Here is a 22,908-nt window from a genome sequence, read left to right as displayed (position 1 = left end):
CCCCCCCCCCTCCTCCCCATAACATAACACTTACCATTAACGACCCCTTTTTTTCGAAGAAATTTAAAGCTACCTATTGACAACGGTATTCTTTTGATATTCTTTTTGAACTCTTTATCAAGACAGTGAGTAAGTTAAGAGGGAGGTTTTGAAAAAATATATCGTTACGTAGCGACAGTATCAAACATCCCTTCCACGTAACAAAGCGTAACGAATTCCTTGACCTCCTTCCCCGTTAAGCGAGTTGCATAGTTTATAGAAGCCCCCATGTTAAAAAGCACCTGTTGTTTTCCCAGCACGTGGCCGGTCGCGTACCGATTTCGGAATCGCGTTTCCGCGAGTCCTGCAGCGTTTCGTATCCTGCGCAGCGATAATCCGAATGGACGGAGGACGCGACGAGTCGGGATCACGGGTGACGGAGAAGGACGGCAGGCTCGGGGCGTGGAGAGGAATCGCGGCGCGTCGCGACGCGTCGGTTTTGCGTCGCTTTGCGTCGGGCGAGCGAGTCGACAAGCGAGCGAGCGAGCGAGCGAGTCGAACCGCGGCGAGAGGTTCTTCTACTAGTGTTGTGGCGGCGATCACGACCGCGACTTCGCCCGCCTGCAACCAAACTAAACCAAACCAAACGGCCCGCGGCCTCAGCGATCGGACGGCCACGCGCCGCAATTCGCTTCCGGTGCGGCGAAAAAATCGGCGATTTTTCCGGGGTGAAAAAAATCGGCAACCACCGATCAACCCCCCCTGTGTTCGAGGCTGACAAACGATTCGATCTAAGGGCTGTATCGATCGGCGATCGGCAAACGATTTGCCGATTTTTCACCTACCGATCGAATCAGTGATCGAAAAATATACGGTGTGTGGTGATATCGAGATGATTGGTCCGTCGATGGATTCGCCAGGCGATCGGCTCGACTTTGACACGAGTCTGGGGTACGTTTGAATTCTTCTTTCTTTCTCTCTATTTTCATCTATCGCTATGTGTTTAACCGTTTACCTCGTTGGAAAACCGATTTATCTCCGGCTCGGTGATTCTAGATCTTGACTTATTTGATATAATAATCGCTGTGAACTGGCGCCGCGGATTAAAGAGTCTCGCCGGGAGTTTTGCTGGCTGATACGGGTGGATATAATTTATGCTACATCCACGGTATATATAATGCAACCTGTGCACCTCTTTCCAAGACTTTTGATCGCGCGAGCGTGATAACGAGTTTGCAGCGCGGGTGTTGATTCATATTTCACACATTCACACCGCAGCGATTCAGATACAGATGATAAGTGATGCGCGAGAAATGATATTTAACAAGTCGGACCTGTTGTTGGCCCTGTACATTCCACTTGCATTTTCCTACACGGAGGGAATAAAACAGCAGATTTCACTCAAAACTGCTGAACAAGAGGGACACGGCAGTTTTTTTCGTAAAGCATACTTCGTAAAATGCAGAATTCACCGTCGAAACAGTTAAAATCATTTTTTGCAGAGCAAAATCACTTATATTTGTATTAAAAACTATAGTTGATATAGCTTTTTCTCACCAAAGAACCTGATGTGTTCCTCTTTTAATGGAGTGGTTTTACCACTGACTTTCTTATCAATCGTTCGAAATGTGCATCGTTGGACTCGTTTTTTACAATTATAATTATTCTACAGTGAAGATGTCAAAGTTTTGTCAAGACGGTACTAATCCTAACTTGATGTTGCTTAGGACGAAGAATATTGGATTGAAAGATCCCCGGAATCAGAACTTAAGGTGTTTCGATGTTTAAATTCGAATGACATGCTTCGATTCGTTATTTTCTGCTAGTTTTTCAATCGACCCTTTTTTGCCATTTTCGTGTTTAAGATTAACTCCGAAATTGCGTTGCGAAGCACAATTATATGTTGTTGCGAATTTAGAACTGTTTTCAAACTCAACATCTTTTTGAGAACTGATCGAGAATCCGAAAAAGATTCGTTCCAAGTTCAATTGAATGATTCCAACATCTAAACAAATTGTCAGCAACTTTTACTCCGTTTACTTTTATTAATTAAACTTACAACTGAAAGTTCAAATTAAATGAACGCCTTCTTACGATGTAGGCGGTTCTTTTTTACTCAGAGTCAATACAGTGGTATTTTAAGTTACACAAATTTAGAACAAGTTTCCGAAATTTATTAAAATTTCAACAGTGACCTACTGACACTGATCGCATTTGACGTCATTTTTTTATTTCCTTTTTTTTTCATCAATTTTATTGCCCTTTCTTCGCATAATAAACGAATGTTTATCATCCATCAATCAGTGGAGTGGATTTTATTGATTAACAAATCTTCACTCTTTCAATCAAGACATATCCTCATTAAAACTCACACAGGCAAACTCATTTTCCACAGTTTAACGTGAACCAAAAAAAAAAAAAACACGAGGATCGGTAAAATAATTACAACTAAAATCTTGAACAAGGTAAAATCGATTACATAGGCGAGAAAAATAATTTACAAATCTTAAAGAAAAACCATCATCATTTTTCGATGGCATGGCAATGCGAGTTCTGAGAAGAGTTTTTCGATAACTGACGCAGGTACAGTGCAAGGAAAACTGCGATACGAATAAAATGTAAAAAATGGATTCAAGTTGAAGTTTTTCATTCGAGAAGGCGCGGTTGGCGCGCAAGGGTGACGGTGTGAAATATGTTTCCACGGTGGCGCCCTGTTCACGTCACTTTGGCGAGAAGAGGGCGAAGGAAAAACGAACCGTAGATACTCAAGCGCATTCCAGCGTCGTAAGCGGCGCCCCGAGTCGGACTTGCGTCAACGCAAGCGTCGGCCTGCCGGCCAGGCCAGAAGTGATTAATTTCGAAATGCCCACATAAATATGCACAAGAAATCGATCAATCACACGGCGTGCAGGCGAACAATGCGGGAAGAGCCAGTCTCGCGCCTCCCTCGCATGCCAAACTCAAAGCTGTTGTGTCGCCTTCCCTCTCTCTTCGTTATACAACGCAGGTATGCTTTATGCAATTACGGTTGAAAACCCGACGCGACGTGAAGAAGAAACACGTCCGAGTGTCCGATCCTTGTAATAAACCTCGTACCTGCACTGGAGGAAAATAATACATTGTGCAACTAGTGGGAAAAGTAACGATTCCGAGCGAATGCGAAGTTAGGCTATCGTACGAATCAGAATCGTCACCTCTCACCACTTGTTGCAGACCATATTTTTCACAATATTAGAGTCAAACCTAGATTATTTGTCGTAGGTGATGATAACGTATTAAACACAAATTTGCATCCACAAACAGTCTGTATTAAACATCGAAATACATGTGAAACCTCTGTTAAATGGACTAACATTCGAAGACGAGAATCGCGCTTGTGTGTACATGTCGCGCAGAAGAATGTATTTTTTGAGTCAAAGCTCGGACAGTTTAGAGTTCGGATAAATCTAGTCATGATTCGGACAATCGAAATACTTCTGTAAAATTTGTTTTTGTCCGAATCCTGAAAATGAACAAAAAAAAAAAACGCTATTTCTCAATGCATGAGTACTAGTTGGAAAATGGCGAAATATTTTTACACTAGTGGGCAAAAAACTATTTTCGTCATGTTAAGCGTGAAACCGAATTTTCCGCCCGCGAAGCGAATCTTTGAACCCCTTTTATGCCTGTGCAAGACGAAAAATATTAGTCGCACCACGAGCGTGATACTTTACACCCTCGGTAAAAAAAATAGCTGTTTACCCACTAGTGGAGAAATGGTTCGCCATTTCCCAACTAGCACTCATTTTTTGAGAAATAAATTTCATTAGGTATATTGTCGTCGGTAGTTGAGGGAAATTCAAATGTTTCGTATTTTTGAATGATGAATATTTATGAAATCTTGACTATCTGTTGAGAATCTTCATTTCAGAATTTGATCCTTTGAGATTTAGAAGTTGAGTGATTTGAAGCTAATTGCAAATATTTTACCAATATCTTGTCGAAACTTTTCTCGCGCATTATCCCTGATTGTAAAATGCTGAAATATTTTGCCAACAAACTTATTATGACGGAATAAAACTTATTGCAAGGATTAATCGATTCGAGTATTCTCAGAGATTATTTATTCTAACTGAAGATTTGTTTTTTCATACTCGATAAAAAAATTTCGCCCGATTTTCGGAGGATATAAATAAATAAAGAATCATAGTAAAATATGTTTTGCTATGGTAATGGTTCAAATATTGTTGAAATCGCAAGAAAATGTGGCACAAACAACCGTTCAGTGTCACTGTAACTGTCCACACTACATTTGTTATTTTTATTACAATATTAAATTAATTTATTACATTTTTACAGTTGAACAAGATCACGATTTATTGTTACAACAACGGCACATCATTGCAATAATAATTATAAAAAAGAACTGAATAGAAATTTTTGTTTTTTACCAAGAACTATATTTTTCGGTAATAGTGAAAAATGAAATTGAAAAGGTGAAAAAAACCACAACTAGAAATTTCTCCTTCTCGAAGCCTCAGTTTTCCACAACAACCGAGATGGTAAATTTCTGCCTCTTGCTTTGATCAGTTTCATTTTCTTATTCTGCACTTGCCATTTTTTTTTTATTCCAGACGGGTGAACGCTACTTTTCTCAATAGGTTAAAACGCGGATACAAATATGGAGCCTGCATAGAAAGTTATACCTGATAATATACTGTCATTATTGCAGACAGGCTTCACCGTGATTGAAACTCTAATTAATATCACGAACGGACCGAGTCTCGTGTGCAATCAGAATGCTTTACCTGTTTTCAGTTTCAATCATTTTATACAAGATTACGAAGGAACGTTACGTAAGAATGTCGGCTCGTTTTGATCGCTATATCTGACTGACATTTTGACGCTAAAAATTTTGTGTTCACGCTTTAATTAAACTCTCGCAACTATTTTTCTTACCGACTGCAGTTATCGACTGTGTGAATTCGTTTTTGTACCACTTTTTAGTTTTTTTTTTTTTTTTCCACTGCAATGTTTTCAATATTCAGCAAAATAGATATCCACGTTAAGTTTCTCAATGAATCGTCTTTGAATTCAGCTACTCTGACTTTCAGTCGAGAATCATTCACTGATTTCCTTGTCACGTGACGCAAGAACACAAAAGTCACTTCACACTCAATAGTTTATAGTTATTTTGCATTTGTGACTTCTTTTGCAGTTATAAGAGTAGTTTTTCTAATAACTGTACATCCTGTTTTTTTTTTTTTTTTTTTCTTTTCAACGCTAAGCGATAAAATAATTCTTCATATTTCACATGGTTTTGTCAAAATCACAGAAACCTGATGCTTTTCGTAAACTGGTCGACAGTTTGATCGTGTTTTCAGAAATCGCTGACAGATTCATCTCCAACGATATATTACTAAATTGAGACAAATCAAAATGCGGATTTGAATTTCAAAAAAATATCAACTTAGAAATCCGAAAGAATTAAACAGTCGTTATATTAATTATTCTAAAAAAATCGAATCTTCCGATTATGTTCAGAATCGTTACCAGTTCACTCGAATTTACCGGTTACTCAATTCCACCGACAAATCGTAAAAGTCGCAAAGCGGATTGGTTACTCACCGCGGCGTTTAAAATCTTTCGAATTTCAAACGAATCAATTCGCTTCTATCAGTTCACCGGAAATTGGCTATCCCGATCAGAAATCGGCGATGTCCTCTCGGTTCCTAGCGAATAAATCACTCGCCGCGAAGCAGGGAGCGTGTCACAAACATTGGAACGGAAGTGCCCGCAAAGTGCTGCGGGCGAAGTGTCAATTAACCGAATGTTGTCGCAGGTTAGTTCGGTAGTAATACCTTCACTGTACGGGCTTCTCGTTCATCGGCTAATTATCGTTTGCCAACAGCCGCAATCCCGGCCCCTCGGGCTGCGTTCTCTTCTTCTTTTTTTTTTTTTTTTTTTTTAGCTTTTCTCTCTTTTATTGCTTTTAGCAATGTTTACGGTGCGTACCGGATGTACGTTTCAAATGTACACAGATGATTGATTCCCGGGTTTTGCTATCCACGCGTCTCTTCTGCTCTTTAGTCCGGTCGAAATAGAACTGAATTGAATACATTCGGGACACGACTGCATTTTTGTGCACAACCGTTTTTTAACGCCCAGGAACTCAAATCTGCAGCCAATTTTTAGTCGCACAGCCAGCGTTTTCAGAAAACAGTAAAATTTGACATTTTTTGCGGTTTCCTCAAAAACGGCTATCGATGGATGAAAAATGTCTTGACTATCGTGTAGAGCGGAAAATTCTACATCGAATTATGTCCTTATATGTCGGGAATGAAGTCGAATTAACAAATTGACAAAAAAGGAATTTCACTTATCGACGGTTTTTGGGGAATTTTGGTGAAATCGTTTAATTTTTCGCAATTCGTTAATCCGACTCTGTTTCCGACACGCGAAGACATTATTCGATGTAGAATTTTCCGCTCTACACGGTGGTCAAATCATTTTTCATCTATCGATAGCGGTTTTTGAGGAAAACGTAAAAAACGTTAAGCTTTACAGTTGTCAAAAATGAGTTTAGATTTGAGTTCCTGAAGGTTGAAAACCTCTACACACAAAAATACAGCCACATCCCAAATATTTTTAATTCAGACCTATTTTGACTGGACTATTTCTCTGCAGATTTGAATTCCTCAGTGCGCAATTCGCGTACAGAAGTTTAGGAAACAACGCAGGAAAACTGAGAGCTAATTCACTCGTTGAAGTAAAAATCGATTCAATTCTGAACGAGGGCAGCTTGGATGACTGGACTTAAGTTCTTGGAAATAACACGAAATGAATTGCGATAATTGAAATCACTTGAAAATCCTAATTCTTGCAGTGAACGCAAAACCGATTTCGATCCGTGAACATTCGATTGATATTCGTTCATTTCCACTTATTTCCCTGCAGCCTTGTTGCTTATTTTCATTGGTTCGTTTGCTGTGATTATTCCGTGCCGCTCTGTCCAAACCGGAATCACCTAAAATCTCTTGGAACGCTGGCAAATCATAAAAAATCAACGAAAATTACATGGTAAAGTAAAGAACTCAATAGTCATTACTCTGAAACAACGTTGATGAATGGAAATCGTCCGATCAATTTCCAAACGAATACGAAAATTGTACGCGTATTTATCACCTTTGGCAATTATTATTATGAGAAAGAATATTCAGGCTGGTAGATCGGAAGGTGAACAACAGGTAGCAGCATTTCGCCGCCCACTCGTTGTGCACGCCTTCGATTATCTGGATCTTGCGGTCGAAGGATCTACGTGAATGATAGACCCACGTGTTCAGCGTCGCGTAATCGAATATCGTTTTAGTGCACGATTTGGTTGGTTGATCGTAAAAGTTGAAATTTTTTATTTCCTGCTACGTGCAGAAAATTCATTTCAAGTATTTTTCCAAAGGGGCAATAAACAATGTCAATATCTGAACCATTTGTAAAGCCTGATCTTTTGGCCAAGTTCAATGTTTTCATTTCTTGAAAATTTGCGAATAAAGTGACAAGCGATAAGTAGTAAATAGTTGTGCATATCAAAGTTTGTAGAAATTTAAAAAAACCGACTCTATTGCATATCTAACAATTAATAATTATTCAGTTTTTGTTTGAACACAGCAACGCAAATATACAGTTTTTTTTTTTTTTCACTTGAAAACGTGAAAAATTCAAGGGCTAGGAAATTTTAGGCTTCATTGAGGAAAAACGATTCGTCTCACATTCACAAGTTATCAAAGATAAAGGAGCAAAAGTTTTTGTACGTTAAGAGCTTCGGCAAGTGTTAACATGATGCCGAACAATTAGGCAGCTTGTGAAGTTTTCCTACCGAATGCAATAAGTTGAACAATTATTTCCGTATCATTTGTCGATCATCGTCATTCGTCATTCGCTGACGCCATTGCTCAATATGAAACTGCGATATATTTCCACTAATCTAATCGCTGCGCTAACGTCTGTTCTTGCTCGAAAAATATTCGCACGTGTTTGCGATAAATTCTAACTCGATTGATGTTATTATTTATTTCAAGTATAAATATAAACGGTTTTCGTGTGAACGATAAGTTTGAGTGAAACAAGGTCAGAAGCAATTGTGAATATTTTTGATTCGATGGACAAGATTCGACATTTTTTATTTATTTGTTACTGGTTCGTTACATTCAGTATTTATCAAATCATCATATTTATGAGCAACGAAGATCTTTTTAATAATTTAAAAATATAAGATACGGAATTGATGAATAAAGGCTCAAATATCCAAACTTTACTTCAAATCGCACAAAAATTATGAAATATCTTTCCGATCCGTTCGATATCAATCCACAGTGGCAAATTTTATTCGAAAGACTATTTTTTACTAGTTCACTGAAACACTTTTTTCGTCGTGTTGGTAGATTTAAATGTTGATTTGCACAATATTACATTGATGTTGATCATGATCAACAAATGTTATAATTGAACGGACTATTGAGAAAAAAGGCAAATTTGTTTCACTAACTTCTAGTGTATAGTCTTCCGAATAAAATCAGCCATCATGGAGTGAAATCGCACGAATCTGCTAAATTTTAAACGATTTTGAATAAAGAACGTATATCTGAGCTATGTTTACAATTCCAGTATTTTCTGTTTTTGTATTTTCGATGTGCGACTATACCTCATACCAAAATTCTTGAAAAGTACTGAACTTTGGTCAACTAATCTCCATGAGTGATCACGTTATTAACGGAAATTAAAGTAGCAGTTTGACTTCTTCATGAACACTCAAAACAGGCGTAACTAGAAGCATATTTAAGGTTATGTATTACTCCTACCTTTACCGACCGAGCAAACTCACCCTTTTTCTTCTCATATTAAATAAACAAACGAACGCAAAGGGTTTGAATTTCGACGGTGCATCGCTTCTTTGTAGCGAAATTCAGAAAAGTTACTCATATCCCAATAATCGTCAAAAAACCAAACATTTGGGCCGTTTCCGTTCGTTTCTTTAGTGATTACAGGAAAAAAAAGTTGAATTTGCTCGGTCGGTAAGAGTCGGAATACCACATAACCTTAATTAAGCAAAAATGTAATTGGCGGATTTTGACGGGTAGGCGAATACTTCGGTCTATCTATACGAATTTGCAAAAAATAATATCGGTGTCGATGTGCTCCATTCAGATTTCTGAGAAGATGTTACATTCGTGCCCATGTATCGCCGCTACGCGAGTATAAGCGATCAATTCAAGTATTCGTCCCCTCTAACAGCTCGGAGATCTGATTGGACGGGAGTTCATCTGCGTGCTGATTTCTCCTCCCCTCTACGAGATTGAGATCACCTGTGCCTAACGAAGCGAATTAGAACGCAGTGTTTACCGCCATTTATGCAAATCAATTGCCTCTCGCAGTCGGCATACGGTATATACTGAAAAGTTGATGACCAATAGAATCTGAAAAAAATCTACCGATTCCACGATTCGATTTTTATACACCTTTATTCGCACGTTGATTGGCCGATGCGGGAAGCGAGAGGCTGCAGTCAATGTTGCGGCTGACGGAGAAGCGACTGAAAACTAATCCGATGAAAAATAGAGCTAACTTTATTCGCGTATTCAGGTTTTTTTAGTGAACGAAGATGAAGACAAGTTTTAATAAACGCTAAAGAAACTTCGGCACCGAAACCTAAATGTGCACAAAATGAGATGATGGCGTTTCGAAAACTGCCAGTTCTTGTCAATTTTCGACGTATTTCACGTGATCATTTGTTGTATCGGATTATTGAACATCGTTGAAAAGAATTGGGCATATCTTTATGATCGTAAAACTAACTATGAAATGTGGAAATTAAAAAGCTCGTTTTCATTTTCAATGTTGATTAAAATGGGGGGAATGCATTAACAATTCCAAATAAATGTCTGGACTTACGTTTCGTATGAAACGTCTAGTTTCAGCAAACGTAGTATTTGAAACGACTGAAAGAAACTTGTACTTTCAAAGCTGCTTTGGGAGAAAGCTAAAAATACAGAAAATATGGCTTATTATTGAAAAGGGTTGAAAAATTTCTGGAGCTCACAAAGCGTGATTTTTAAATTGGAATTCATCATCAAAAAAGTGTATCAAAAGATTTTTAAATATGATAAATTGATAAACCATCTCTGTGAAATAACAATCACTCAGAGAGGCAAACTTCTAAAGGAAGACTTGCGCAGTGACAATTACAAAACTTTCGTCACTTTGTTCTGTTCGTAATAATGAAATTCGACTGTAGAAAACGGAGGAAATTCGATTGACGCGAAATGCATCTTTCAAAAACTAATTCATTCAAATTGAAGTAATTCAATCAAAGAAATTTGTTTCAACCGTCTTTATACGGGAAGTCCCTATTAAAATTGCATGTCGCATAATAAAGTGTTATAACGATTGTTTGCAAAAGGTCCGAAAAAAATTCAGTAACGACGATCGACTGGTTTTTGAAAATTTTGAACAACGTTCTTTGTTGCCATTTTTAAAGAATCAATTGCGTATATTTTTCTTTGAACGCATCGCGTTGATTGATCGCCATCACGTTATTTGAAAATGCGTTAATTGCGATGAGGTTAGCTGAGAAATTAACATTTTCAATTTTCTTTCAGGAGAAACCAAACGGTTGTAATGATCGTGAGCGAAATAAACCATCCTCGGAACCAGTGAAACAACGCGTCCGTTATATTTGGGATTGAGAAAATCGGGTAATACAAACCGAAGCGAAAATCAATCTTATAAAAAATGTGGATTCTACTCATCCTGCAAGCTGTTCTCGCGCAAGCTGCAGTTCGCATCAACGAACCAGCTGTAAGAGGTGAGTGAATTATTTTTTCTCTCGCACATTTTCATCGTGTCGAAAATTTCGAAGTGTGAAAATACCTGCGACACGAATCCAACTCGGTATGTTAAATGCATATGCCTTGTTGCAACGTCCCAGTGGTGATAAGAAACCGGCAATTATACCGGGCCATAATCATCTGACAGAATTTCACAAAGGATTATCCTTCATTATGAGATTTGGCCGAGTTTGCGAGATCCACTTTAATCGCCGATCGCGATTAATTACAATGAAATTGAGCCAATTAATCAAACTAATCGCACCCAGTTACGGAGCAATTATTATATATATATATATATACACCGCGAAAAACAGTCGAGCTGAAAGGTTTCTTCATTTGAAAAAAAAAAAACGAAACGTGAGTATAAGACGAACTCACAATCTCACCTTCGAATTTGCGACAGTGTTTGTAAACAATAATAAGCAAGCCGGTTAATTGTTTTTTTCGTTTTTTCTTTCTTTCTTTTTTTTCACAATAAATTTTCGCGTATTATTCATGTGCGATTCGACTTCCAATCACGTGAACCAGTCAGTGATGACGTGTATATGATATTTGAGAACCTGAAGCACGGTTCGTCCGCGTCGCAAAAATATTATAAATTAGCGATTGGTCATCGATTCATTTCCGATAGCGGTAAATAGAAAGAGACGGGCAAGTTGTTCGTCTGAATACAAATGCGCGGTTCGATTTTGTGCAATGTATCGGGTAATTATCATCGCGAAAAACATCGTCATCGAATTGATGAATTATTCATAAAACGTCCCCGCGATCATCGGATAATCGGTGTTTAAAGAAGTGCGCAAGCAGCTGATACTTTAGGCGGGGAAAAAATTATTGTAAATGTTATACGCTGTCTGGATAATTTTTATCTCAGACAATCGTCTCAGATGAATTCATCTTTGACCTATTTCAAGATGAATATACAATCAAGACTCAGCTAACATGATTTTTCGAACATAATTAATTTACCGATCATAATTTGTCATCAAAAATGTCATTATCAATGAAATTCTTCGGAATTTATACCGACATCACTAAAAACAAAGATTTTCTCACGTCCAACGAATTTCATTCAATCTCAACAAATTCTCTGTAGTTTGAGTAAAAAATTATTCACAACAAAAGCATACGTTTTATTTACCATGTGCGGGAGATATTTTTTTCCACGTCAAAAATTTTTTCTTGTAAATGTATATTGACTAATTTCGTGTTCTTATCGTTATCGTTTTGGTTATTCAGATGATTTTTTGCACGAAAAATCAAATCTTTAACCAGATAATGATATTCGTCATCTTATACAACACTTGGTTGAAATCTGCATATATCATGACTAATGAAGGCTTGTATCTGAAGTCTGACGATACGCATTTCAATCGCATTTTAAGATTCATTCAAATGTCGAAGAAGGCTTGTTTTCGCTGTTTGTATAACACAGGTCAACACGAATTTTGACTTTGATGAGAGGGTATGAAATTTCGATAGATTTATCGATAGTTGGATGAAAAAAATATATATGCCCTGAAAAAGTTTGCTTTTCTATCCAGGAGAACGGTTGAAGGATATTTTAGAAAATCCATAGTTAAAATTTTTATTTATTCATAACTCGAAACAAATATATTTATATGTAATTTTTATCAACTTTTACTATCGTATCAAATTACAGAATAGTGGAAAAAAGTTTGAAAGTGAACCCTATTACTTTTTCTTTCATGTTCATAAGTACTTTTTTTCACTAAACCCCAATTGTTTAAAAAACCCATCATATTTTCGTTGCATTGGCCCTGATAACGTTGTTCGAAGTTCATAATATCTTGATGAAAACGTTCTCCTTGTTCTTCAGAGCACGCCTCCATGTTGTTTTCAAATTTATCTAAACGAGCATGCAGCATATGTACTTTTAGAGACATTCTGCAACCCATGGTTATAAAGTTTTTTGACATATTTTCAACTAGATCTTGGTAATTTTCATCTTTGTTATTCCCTAAAAATCCAGAAACTACTGCTTTCAAACTATTCCAACCTTTTTTTTTTTTTTTGCGGTATTTTTAAATGTACCAGAACTATTTAATATTTCTACGATAACTGAAAAAAATGTATCATTATCGAAACTACTCCAAAAGCAAACTGTATATGGAATATGGGTACTTTTCCTGTATTTTGAAGCATAATGAAAAGAAAAATCATAAAATAAATTTTAGGAAATGGAGGAAAATTTTTTGTGTAGATTTGTGTAATCACTGCATTCGTTATTCATATTTGTACCGGTGATCGTATACACGGTACAGCTGTTCTAGAATTGAACAGAAAACGGCTCTTGGTTGTTCAGCAAACCCTCAAACATCAGGAAGGAACGTTCTATTGTCGAACCGTGAAGATGTGAGCCTTTTCCCCGCGCTGTGGATGTGCGAATTCTGTTTGTGTCCGTCCACACGGAGACGCCAGATGTTACGAAATTAGCGTCTAGTTGGAGCCAATTATCGTAATCAGAGAAAATTGCTCCGTCGAGGCAGTTTACCCAACATCACATTATATTGCCTTAACTACTCGCCCCGGTAAGTGCAGGTATGGATAATTTGTCCACCGGCTACGGGTAATCACCATCCTCGTGCCTACATAAAGATATTACACACGTATACATGTATACCTACAGAGTGAATTCCTAACGACTGCATGGTCCGGCCTTTGCTAGAATTTAATGCGCACGCGCCAAAGTCCGAGAGCATCTGTTTGCCAGGGCGACCAATTGTCATTAACCTAAAAAATTTTGACATTTGTCGATGTTGAGCGAAACTGCCAGCGACAACTGTCAAGAATTTTCAAGTTATATACATTGCGTGTGAATCGTTTTTTTCGCTTGCTGTGATTGCTGTCGCATTCTTACCCAAAAGTTGAAGCAATGATTGTTTGTTATTTTCACATACGGCAAGAGTTGCCTGCATTTAGCACATATTTTGCCGATAAAGCTTGTTTAGAATGATTTGCTTGAGTTTGATAGCAATTGAGGAGACATCTTGTTTCAATATTTCCAACAACGCTTTGCAACCAGTGCTGTCTTTTTGTTGCAAAATTAGCACGCGTGTTTTTACGTGGATGTCGTCTGAATTTGTGAGGGTTGGACACCCTGACAAACAACTGCTCTCGGTTGTAGCGCATGCGCAGTAAATCACAAACGTGTAGTCGTTAGGAATTCACTATTTCATGTACAGAGTGAATTGCTGACGAGTAAATTATTTCATGCGCATGCGTTAAAATTCGAGATCACGAGCAGTTGTTTTGTCAGGGTGACCAACGTTCTTGAGGTTACACAGATCGCGGTGACCTGTCATCTGAATCCATGAATGTTGGTCGCCCTGACAAAACAACTGCTCGTGATCTCGAATTTTAGCGCATGCGCATGAAACCCTTTAGTCATCAGCAATTGACTCTGAATATCCACGTTACTTTGTGCGGGGCTTGCGGCGTAAAAAAAATTACTCGTTAGCTTGATTTTTTGTATTTCGAGGTTAACTTCATTATACTTACAGAGACACTGGAGTAATAATCGTTACAGAAAAACCTACAACTAGCTTGTATGTTGAAAAAAAAAATGAAGAAAAGTAGCCACACTTTGTTCTATCACCTCGGTTTCGTGAGACAATGAAATAAACTGTTAATAGTACTCTTTGTTCAACAGAGAAGAACGCAAAGATTACCACCGGAAACGAGTCGTAATTCTTTTATAATTACACGTTCTCCGCTAAACTAGTCATGAAAAATGAAATCAGAGCAAATTAACAACGATTCGAAGTTCAAAAACTACTAAAAAACTCGTCGAAACCATACTTCAAATCTATTATATAAACTACGAGTAATCGCTTAACCAAGCTTGTTTATGTTGGAGTCAGTTTTCTGATTCAATTTCAACCGAAGTTTATATTGACACGCGGTAAAAGCATCGGTGGATAATCGATAAAGGCAGACGGAAAATAGAAGTAAACGATCAAAAGTGTTCGGGTAAAGAACGAAGTGAAACGGCGATTTATCGCAGTTTACTTTCATTAACTGACTACTTAATAAAGTTGATGTGATTTTATCCAATAATCTTTTTCTGGTATGCATCCGGTTGAAACACTGTTGCATGGTTCCATTAAAAAATTCTTCAATATTTCCGTGGCTGCGCAGCCAACGAACGTAATCCGAAAACATTTACGGGATTCCACGTCGTAGTTTTAGTGATTCGACTAATTTTGAAATTCTATGGGGTAAGGATTGTGTGAAAAATTCAGTAAGCTTCAACAAAGCAAAAAATATACGCTGTACATGCTCATATTTTCCAAACTCGACTCTTTTGAAGTACTTCCGAAGTTGGAAGACAGCGGTTCTCAATTTTGATGTTCCGTTACTTTCATGCTGCTAACTTCAATCTCTCAATCGTTTTGGAAATCGAATAAGATGAACGTTATTGCGTTTAAAATGGAATCAGAAATACAAAGATACGTACTACTACATATTACTTTGAAAACTTTGCGTTTTTGTGCAATATTTAATGGCATAACTTGAGTTACGCAAAATATCGGACTAATTTCGATTCCTCAACGTCATTCTTTGGTTTACAGTAAAACGAATACCTAACTTCGATTTGTCAGGGATTAAAAGGTGTAATGGCTGCAAAACAGAATAGTCACAATATCGAATTTTCAAAGACACGAAAATCGATTTCATCGAACTTCGAAGTGTATAAAGTCCACACATAATAGAATAGTAAAAAATTCAGTAAGGTAAAATGTAACATAAAGCCAAAAACTCGAAAGTTCAGAATTCGGTTAACTTTTCACTGATGCATATTATGAAGATTTCATATTTTACCTTTTCCAAACCCTGTCCAATTATTTGCTAAAATTTCGAATTTCTGTTAGACTGATTTCCTAGTTTTTCGGAAATTCGATTCATGGGCCGTGGCATTAGACTTTTTGATCTCCGCCGATAAAAACCCACAAGCGAGACCTTCTATTTACTTGAGTCACACATCGAGCAGTGTTCGTACATTCGGTGTTTTGCCTCACAGCCTACAAGTGGTACCTCGTTTCCGGTGTAAAAAAAATGTCCTTGTTTGTACCGCCGCGGTTGCATTCGAGTGCCGTTTCCATAATTACCCATCAGCCCACGCGACGCGGTTCATTACTTGGCGCCAGGCCTCGTGAAGTAAGAAATTCCGGGGCAGGGTTCAGGGTTCGGGACTTACACGCTGGCCCAGGGCCCGCGGGCCCAGCAGAGGAAACGACGGGCCCATTCATGCCGGCCGTTTGACGAGCATCGGTCCCAGTTGTGAATGGCTGCGCGAGGCGCGTAGGTGCCATGTAATAAATAATGCATACTCCTCGGAGTGCGTGGGCCCCTGTCAATGGACCCGTCGCATCTTCTTCGGGGGGCCCCGGGGCCCACTAGCGGGGTCCGAATAACGCGGCTGAATACATTAGCGATAAAGGCGACGCCTCGTATAATTTGCCTTGGGAAGAAGATAATAACAATAAAAAACAAAACAAAAAAAAAAAAAAAAAAAAAATTGGAGAAAAAAGAAATGAATAAATAAAAGAAACGGACGTAAAACAAAATAAATAAACGAGTTAACGAGTAAAAATCACCGCCTGGTTTAACAGCCGTTTCCTTTGAATATCGGAAGCTTTGATCAGAGACACGATCTTTCGTCAACTGCGTTCCACGGCACTCGTGAACGAGGAGAGAAGGAGAGAATGAGAGAAAGAGAGAAAGAGAGAAAGAGAGGACGGAGAATTATTTGGTGGAGGCTTCTGGATTCGATAGAATTTCCAGGAACTATCAACTCGTGTGTTGCTCGTCGCGCTCTCGACATTAATTTAGAGGCAGGAGGAGGAGGAAAAAACGTGTGTCTACATAGAAGAAAAAAGAAAGAAGGAAGAGGAAGAGGAAGAGGAGGAGGAGGATCATTATAGTTGAAACTACATCGGTCACACGACGCGTAATCGCTTCGTTCCTATCGCTGAATCACACGCCTGTCTATGTGTCGCGATGCCTGGCTTCTCTCAAACACGACACAACTTTTGGCCTCGGGTCATTCTTCGATTTCTTTCTAATCCTTGCAGAACAAGCTGATATCCATCAAAATATTGCCTCTCTTGGTCTTTCGATTTCTCGAGCCCAGCCGATTGACTACAAACACTATTATGAATTTAACATTCCTTTTTTTTAACTATTTCAAAAATGATTCTTTTCCAGAGCAGAGCCGAGTGTTAAAATGTAGAAAATGAACTATTCTCATTCAAAAAATTGTTAGCTTTATCGATTGTCTATCACCGATTATCAATTAGCACCAGTTCCAGAGTATTAAGGAAGTGTAATACTGCTCTGTAATTGATATCAATCTTTGAAGATATTTCAACGATTTTGAATTATGGGCGCGACAAAAGTTCATCTCAACTAATTCAGAGCGCTGAGCTTTTTCCTAGCAATATTCGAGGAATTTGGAAAATCTAAAGGCCAAAAGAAACTTCAGGTGTAAAACAAAACATCTATGATAACGATTGACGTATAATTGATGAAATTTAAGTTATATCTTCTGTAATAATCACCGATTCCATTTCTTCTCATCGTCATTGAATCCGCCCATTTTTCAAACCATCGTGTTGGTTTTGAATATAACGCAAAGGTTCAGCAGGACCTAATTGAAAAAAAAGTTCGATTATGCAATAATTCGAGATCGTCTGAACTTTCTTGAAATTTTAATGTTTTCCATGTAAAACAGCTGTGGATGTGAATTTCCGCCAAGCTCGATTGACTTAAAAAAAAAAAAAATAGATTTTCTAATACGTGCAAAATAGATGACATTGAAAATTCCAAAAATTAAATTAATCACGGTTCGATACACACTAACGTAATACAGTGAAAGATGAAAAAGAGCATCGGCTTTATATAATCGAGAAGCAGCAAGAAACCGCGCAGCTTCATAGCCAGAAGCCAAGAAATATAAGAGCTGAGCTGCCAGAAGCGATTAAGACCAATCGTCGTTTCAATGCAGACCCAATTATTCTATGAGTAATTCGAAACGACTGCCGATAATTGTGGGGAAATATAATATATCCGCGTAACTCAGGCACGGATGATGCAGGAATTGATGACCTCACGGTGTACGTTGATCGATAGAATCGATTCACAAGTCGGTATCGGCTGTCAGCTTTCGATCGCTGTGTCTGAGCTGTACCTTGAAAAAACATTACGATACTCGCGGTCTGAACTCTCGGTTAAATTTCGGCTCAAGTCACGCCGATCGACGTGGATCCAACTGTCAAGGTGAGCTAGTTGTCACCGCGCTAACTTTTCTCTCTTATTTTATTTCTAACGGGGATGTATGTATGTGTAAATAATGCCCGCGGGTATTTATTTACAAACATGTTTCCATCCTGTCGGTGCTTCTGATCGAACCTCTCGAAACCTTGATTATATCCAGCTTGAAAATTGGTTCTGCGCTAATTATTTAAACACCCAGCTCGGCTTTTGTGACGGATGAAACCTCGCGGGAAAAAAACTCAAATTTGGTGTAAATTCGTACCCCTGACTTTTTTCTTATGGGAAATTAGCATTATCTATGAGTCGGGGGTACGAATTTACACCCGAGTGGGGTTTTTTTTCCGTGAGGGAAAACCGTCGTCGTCAAAGTTCATCTCAAATTTTATGGGACTTTACGAACTTTTTATCTACATTTTTTCAAATTGCCGTTGAACTCGGTCCAATTTCCGACAAAGGATCAAAGTTTTTAATCCGACGTGTGTAAGCTCGTAAGCTCCAAACATCCACTCTAGAATATTTTCGAAGGGGATCAATCGTCCGTCGATCGTTATGAATTCCGGAGATCTTGAAGTTCCAAAATTCATATTTACTCTTTGAACATAAAGCGTGAATTTTTCTAAAACGTCAGAATTAATCGTACTGAAATAAAAAAAGTTTCACCCGACCCGTTTCCATCTTTGTGCTTTCGAAAGCTTGTTTCGCAGTCTTCACACTGTCAATCGGTGATTATTCGTGAAAACTTTGACCTCAACAGCGAAACATGTCAACGACCACTGACAAGATTCGGCGTATAAACGGTCAGTCGAAATCCGAGAGACGTGACCCTTGACCCGGACGATTATCGCGGTGTTTTCACGTTGGTGAAAAATCGTGGGACGCGGGAAGAAAGAGGACGAAGGAATGAAAGAGAACTGCAGGTTGTGGAATCGCGGACCGAGGGCTGCGTTGACGTTGACGATAATGTTGATGTCAGGGCGGCCGAGGCAGAGCATGAATGGGTGGATCTCTTGAAAAAGAAATTTTCGCGCGTGGGTTTGACCACTCATTACCTATCGACCCTCGCGTCCCACGTGGCTGGCCACAAGTCCTCACACAAGACCGGTGTCTTCGGCTCGTCCGCCCGCACACATAATATCGGTGAACGAGGAGAGAGGGAGAAAGAGAGAGGCGAAAAAAGAGATAATGATAAAAGAGACGAAGTTGGAGTCGGAGAGGAGAGGAGGAGGCGCGAAAAAAGAAAGCCAGAAAGCCGGCTGAGCGAGAAATAATAGGAGATAGTCTCGAGGACGAATTTGAAGGACTAACCATCTGGAGTTGAGGCTGCATCTTTTCTTCTACCCGCGAATCGCAATTTAATCCTAATTATCCTCACGGAGCTTCTCCGGGAGTCTGTTGATTGGGGAATAAGTGAGATGTTTGGTTTGCAAAAAATTGATGCTTTTTATTCGATTTCTGATCGTCGCACATCGAGTATTGATTACAGTATTGGATTCGTAAGCTATGAAGATATTGGAGTTATTGATAATAAAGTTTAGATATCGATGATTCGATTCAAATTGTTTCATAATTAGTAAAAATATAGTTGATAATTCATTGGATTCGACGGATACAATGGCTAATTTTATTCAGAAGACTGTTTTCTACAAATTTACCGAAACTCTTTTTATTGTCATGCTTGAGACGTTAAATATTCTATTTTACAAAATCTCACCGAAATTGATTCTGATAAAAAAATTGTGACGTCGATTCCACTACTGAAAACAGGTTACGGTGAACGTGAAAAATAGTCTTTTGTATAAAATAAGCCATTGTTAAGTGAAATGGATCGAACTTGCTGGATTTCAACGATTTCATTAGAAGAGCATCCATATCCGAGCTTTTGTTTATGAATCCAGTATTACCCGTTTCAAGCGACCTCCACAGCTGACGAATATTACAATCCGATGAATACCGAATGTGTGATTATCTCAACAACAAAATTAATAAACAATCTCGACTTTTGACCAACCTGAAAGATGGAATTAGTAGCGTTACTGTAACGATGCATGTTTAGGAAAAACCTGTAATTCGCACGTTTCTGACTTTCCGCAATTTAGTAAATCGTTGTAAACAAAATACAGTATGATTCTAAAAATCCAACTCCTTAAAAATGATTCTCAAATTGCCGAATAAAGATCTTTTACCCTGACGTATCGTTACGTTTACGCTACTAACTTCAGCCTCATAACCTTCTAGAAGCAGACAGATGGAAAATTCGTCTTCCGACTAAAAGTTGATGAAATTTATCGCTGACAGTCAGTCCGAAGACGAATTGAAACGACTGTTGGAGCGTTTCCTAATTGTAACGTGGATTCTCCTTCCCTTGTCCTTTTCTCGTCTCCGATCATGGCGACGTTTCTTGAACAGATGAAGCGTGACCGTAACCGCATGCTGCGGACACTCAAGCCTACCAACCAACGAACAGGCTGACCAACTTTATACCTACCTACCTGCGTGGTGAGTTGCTCAGGGTACGCTTAACGGGCATTTGCCTCGCAATCAAACCAATCAATGATAAATGCCTGCCTAAGACCGCGTAAATCATTATATCTATACTTCAATTGACAATTCTCAAGTTGCCCTCTCTCGGCTCACGTTGAGATTTATATTTTCACACATGCTCACGATCGCGGTTAGTCGCCGCAGGATCTCGAACACGATTTGTATCGTCGGATTTCACTTTTTGCGCTACAACTCACTGCCGAGGATTCGAATTTTACCGATGATTCAGCCGATCCTCGATTTGCATCGCATCGAGCCAAAATACTTTACATGTAACGTATAAAGTTCGAAGGAACTTTTGAGGATCGAACGAAGTTCATCTTCGAACACTAGATTTCACTGATTTGCAATTATTCAGATTTATGCTTCATGGATTGCAGAAATTAGAGGAATAATACTACGCGGTAATTTTCCCGCACCTCTCGTGCCTATGCGAGGAAAAAAAAAAAGGTGAAAAAAAAATAAAATGGCGATAATTATTTAGCAGTATAGTTTAATCGACTAATTGGTTGTCTTTTCCAAGAAATACAGATTGGCTTCAGATACGCACCGGCAGTTAACGTCACGAGACTAATTAATTCATCCTGGTTTACGAGAGCGTTCCAGCTTGTGGATTTTAAATAAAATTCAGCCAATTCGGACGTTCGAAAGAAGCTTGGATGGAAAGACGAGGAAAATAAGATGGTATTTGAAATATTGTAACTTTATTGGCACGCGCAATGAAACTTTGTTCCGCAATATCTTTGTTGCGTTGCGAATCAAAGTTCAATTCGAAAGGTGACGAAGCCAGTTGCCTGTCTGAACTACTTGAGTCTCAGTTTACCGGTAGAGGAATTAGATACGAGATACGTACGTACTACACGTGTGGAATTATACATATATCAGGCTGCTAATTACTCAACCGGCAAGGCATTTGAAAGTGCGGCAAATAAGGCGTGTCGCACGCAACTTCGCGGAAACAATCTCATAACCCTCGTGTCTGATGTCTTCATTTGTTTCACCCTGTAATTTAGCCATTATGGTGTAACGACGCGTTTTGTCTAATTGATTGAAAATAACGAGCGACATGTGCTGCAATTCTTTGGTCAAGGTGTTTTATACACTCGATTCGGTACTTTTCGAATTAATTTCATACTCAGGAATCACGTATTGGATATTAATGGCATTTATCTACTCGTGAGCTGAGAGAATTTCCGTTAAATATCCCGGAAAGAAATCTTACAATTATATGCAACAGCTTGGATATGAATTTTAATTTCAAAGTGTTTTAAAATTGAGAACAATCCATCAGATTTGATGGATTTCATTTTACCTTGGCTCACTTTGTTCCGTCAACTATTTTCCACAACTTCACTCGGAAACGATTTTTTTATAATGTTTTGTTGTCCAATATTCAATTTTACAGGATTAAATGGACATCGATTTGGATCAACAAATAGCAGTATTCGTCTAATCATTCGAAAAAAATTAATCGTTACGGCAAAACTGTAGAAAATAATTGGCTAAACGAAATAAGCCAAGGTAGAGTGGAATCGATCGAATCTGATGGATTTTTCTTAATTTTAAAACAATATGAAATGAAAAATTCATATGTAAGCTATTGATAATAATATTAAGATTTTTTCAGGCAGATTGAAAGGAAGATGAAATTTATTGATATCCACTATGCGATTATTAGTAAATTCATCTGAGAAATGCATTTGACACGGTATAAGCCTTTTGTTTTTCCTGTAAAGATATTACCAAGATTCCAGAGTCGTTACTTTTCAAACAATTTTAAATTTATGCCCCAAGTTTTTCAACAAAAAAATTCTCCCGAGTTACCGCAATTGGAATTGAAAAGCTCTCAGAGATTTTAATCAATCTTCTGGAAACGTTTAACACAGATTTACTTCCCTCAGTCACAGAATTACTTATTTTCTTACGCTTTTTAACCGGCGTTCTAAAATTCATTCGATAATTGTCACAGAATATTCTAAACCGTTAAAATTTTTTTACATATAGGGAACTAAAAGCGGGACTAAAAGCTACTTTCTCATATATTTTTCAACTCAATGTTTCCACTAAGGGATTCCGCATTTGCAGGGGTCAGAAGTTGGGTCGCAAAACGCACCGTTTCGAACCGGCTTATCCAATCGTGCTACAATTTTTACGAAATACTCTGAAAGAATGACGATTCTGCTTTTACAAGCCTGCCAATATTTTCTTGGGCAACGTTCGGCCGCTT

The 22,908-nt window shown here is 38.3% G+C and overlaps 1 protein-coding gene across 1 annotated transcript in view; it reads left to right on the top strand.

The window, feature by feature from the left end:
* The first annotated feature begins 519 nt into the window (after window positions 1–519).
* LOC124301253 (A disintegrin and metalloproteinase with thrombospondin motifs 7) overlaps window positions 520–22,908 on the top strand; it is a 55,855-nt gene continuing 33,466 nt past the window's right edge. Inside the window, exons 1-2 of the mRNA XM_046756085.1 lie at window positions 520–930; window positions 10,611–10,816. Of these exons, the coding sequence (XP_046612041.1) occupies window positions 10,744–10,816 (73 nt within the window). The 5' untranslated portion in view covers window positions 520–930; window positions 10,611–10,743. The remainder of the gene's footprint in view (window positions 931–10,610; window positions 10,817–22,908) is intronic.

Source organism: Neodiprion virginianus, chromosome 3, assembly GCF_021901495.1.
Source record: "Neodiprion virginianus isolate iyNeoVirg1 chromosome 3, iyNeoVirg1.1, whole genome shotgun sequence".
NCBI lineage: Eukaryota > Metazoa > Arthropoda > Insecta > Hymenoptera > Diprionidae > Neodiprion > Neodiprion virginianus.
The sequence above is the reverse complement of the archived record's forward strand: the minus strand, read 5'-3'. Positions and strand labels throughout refer to the sequence as shown.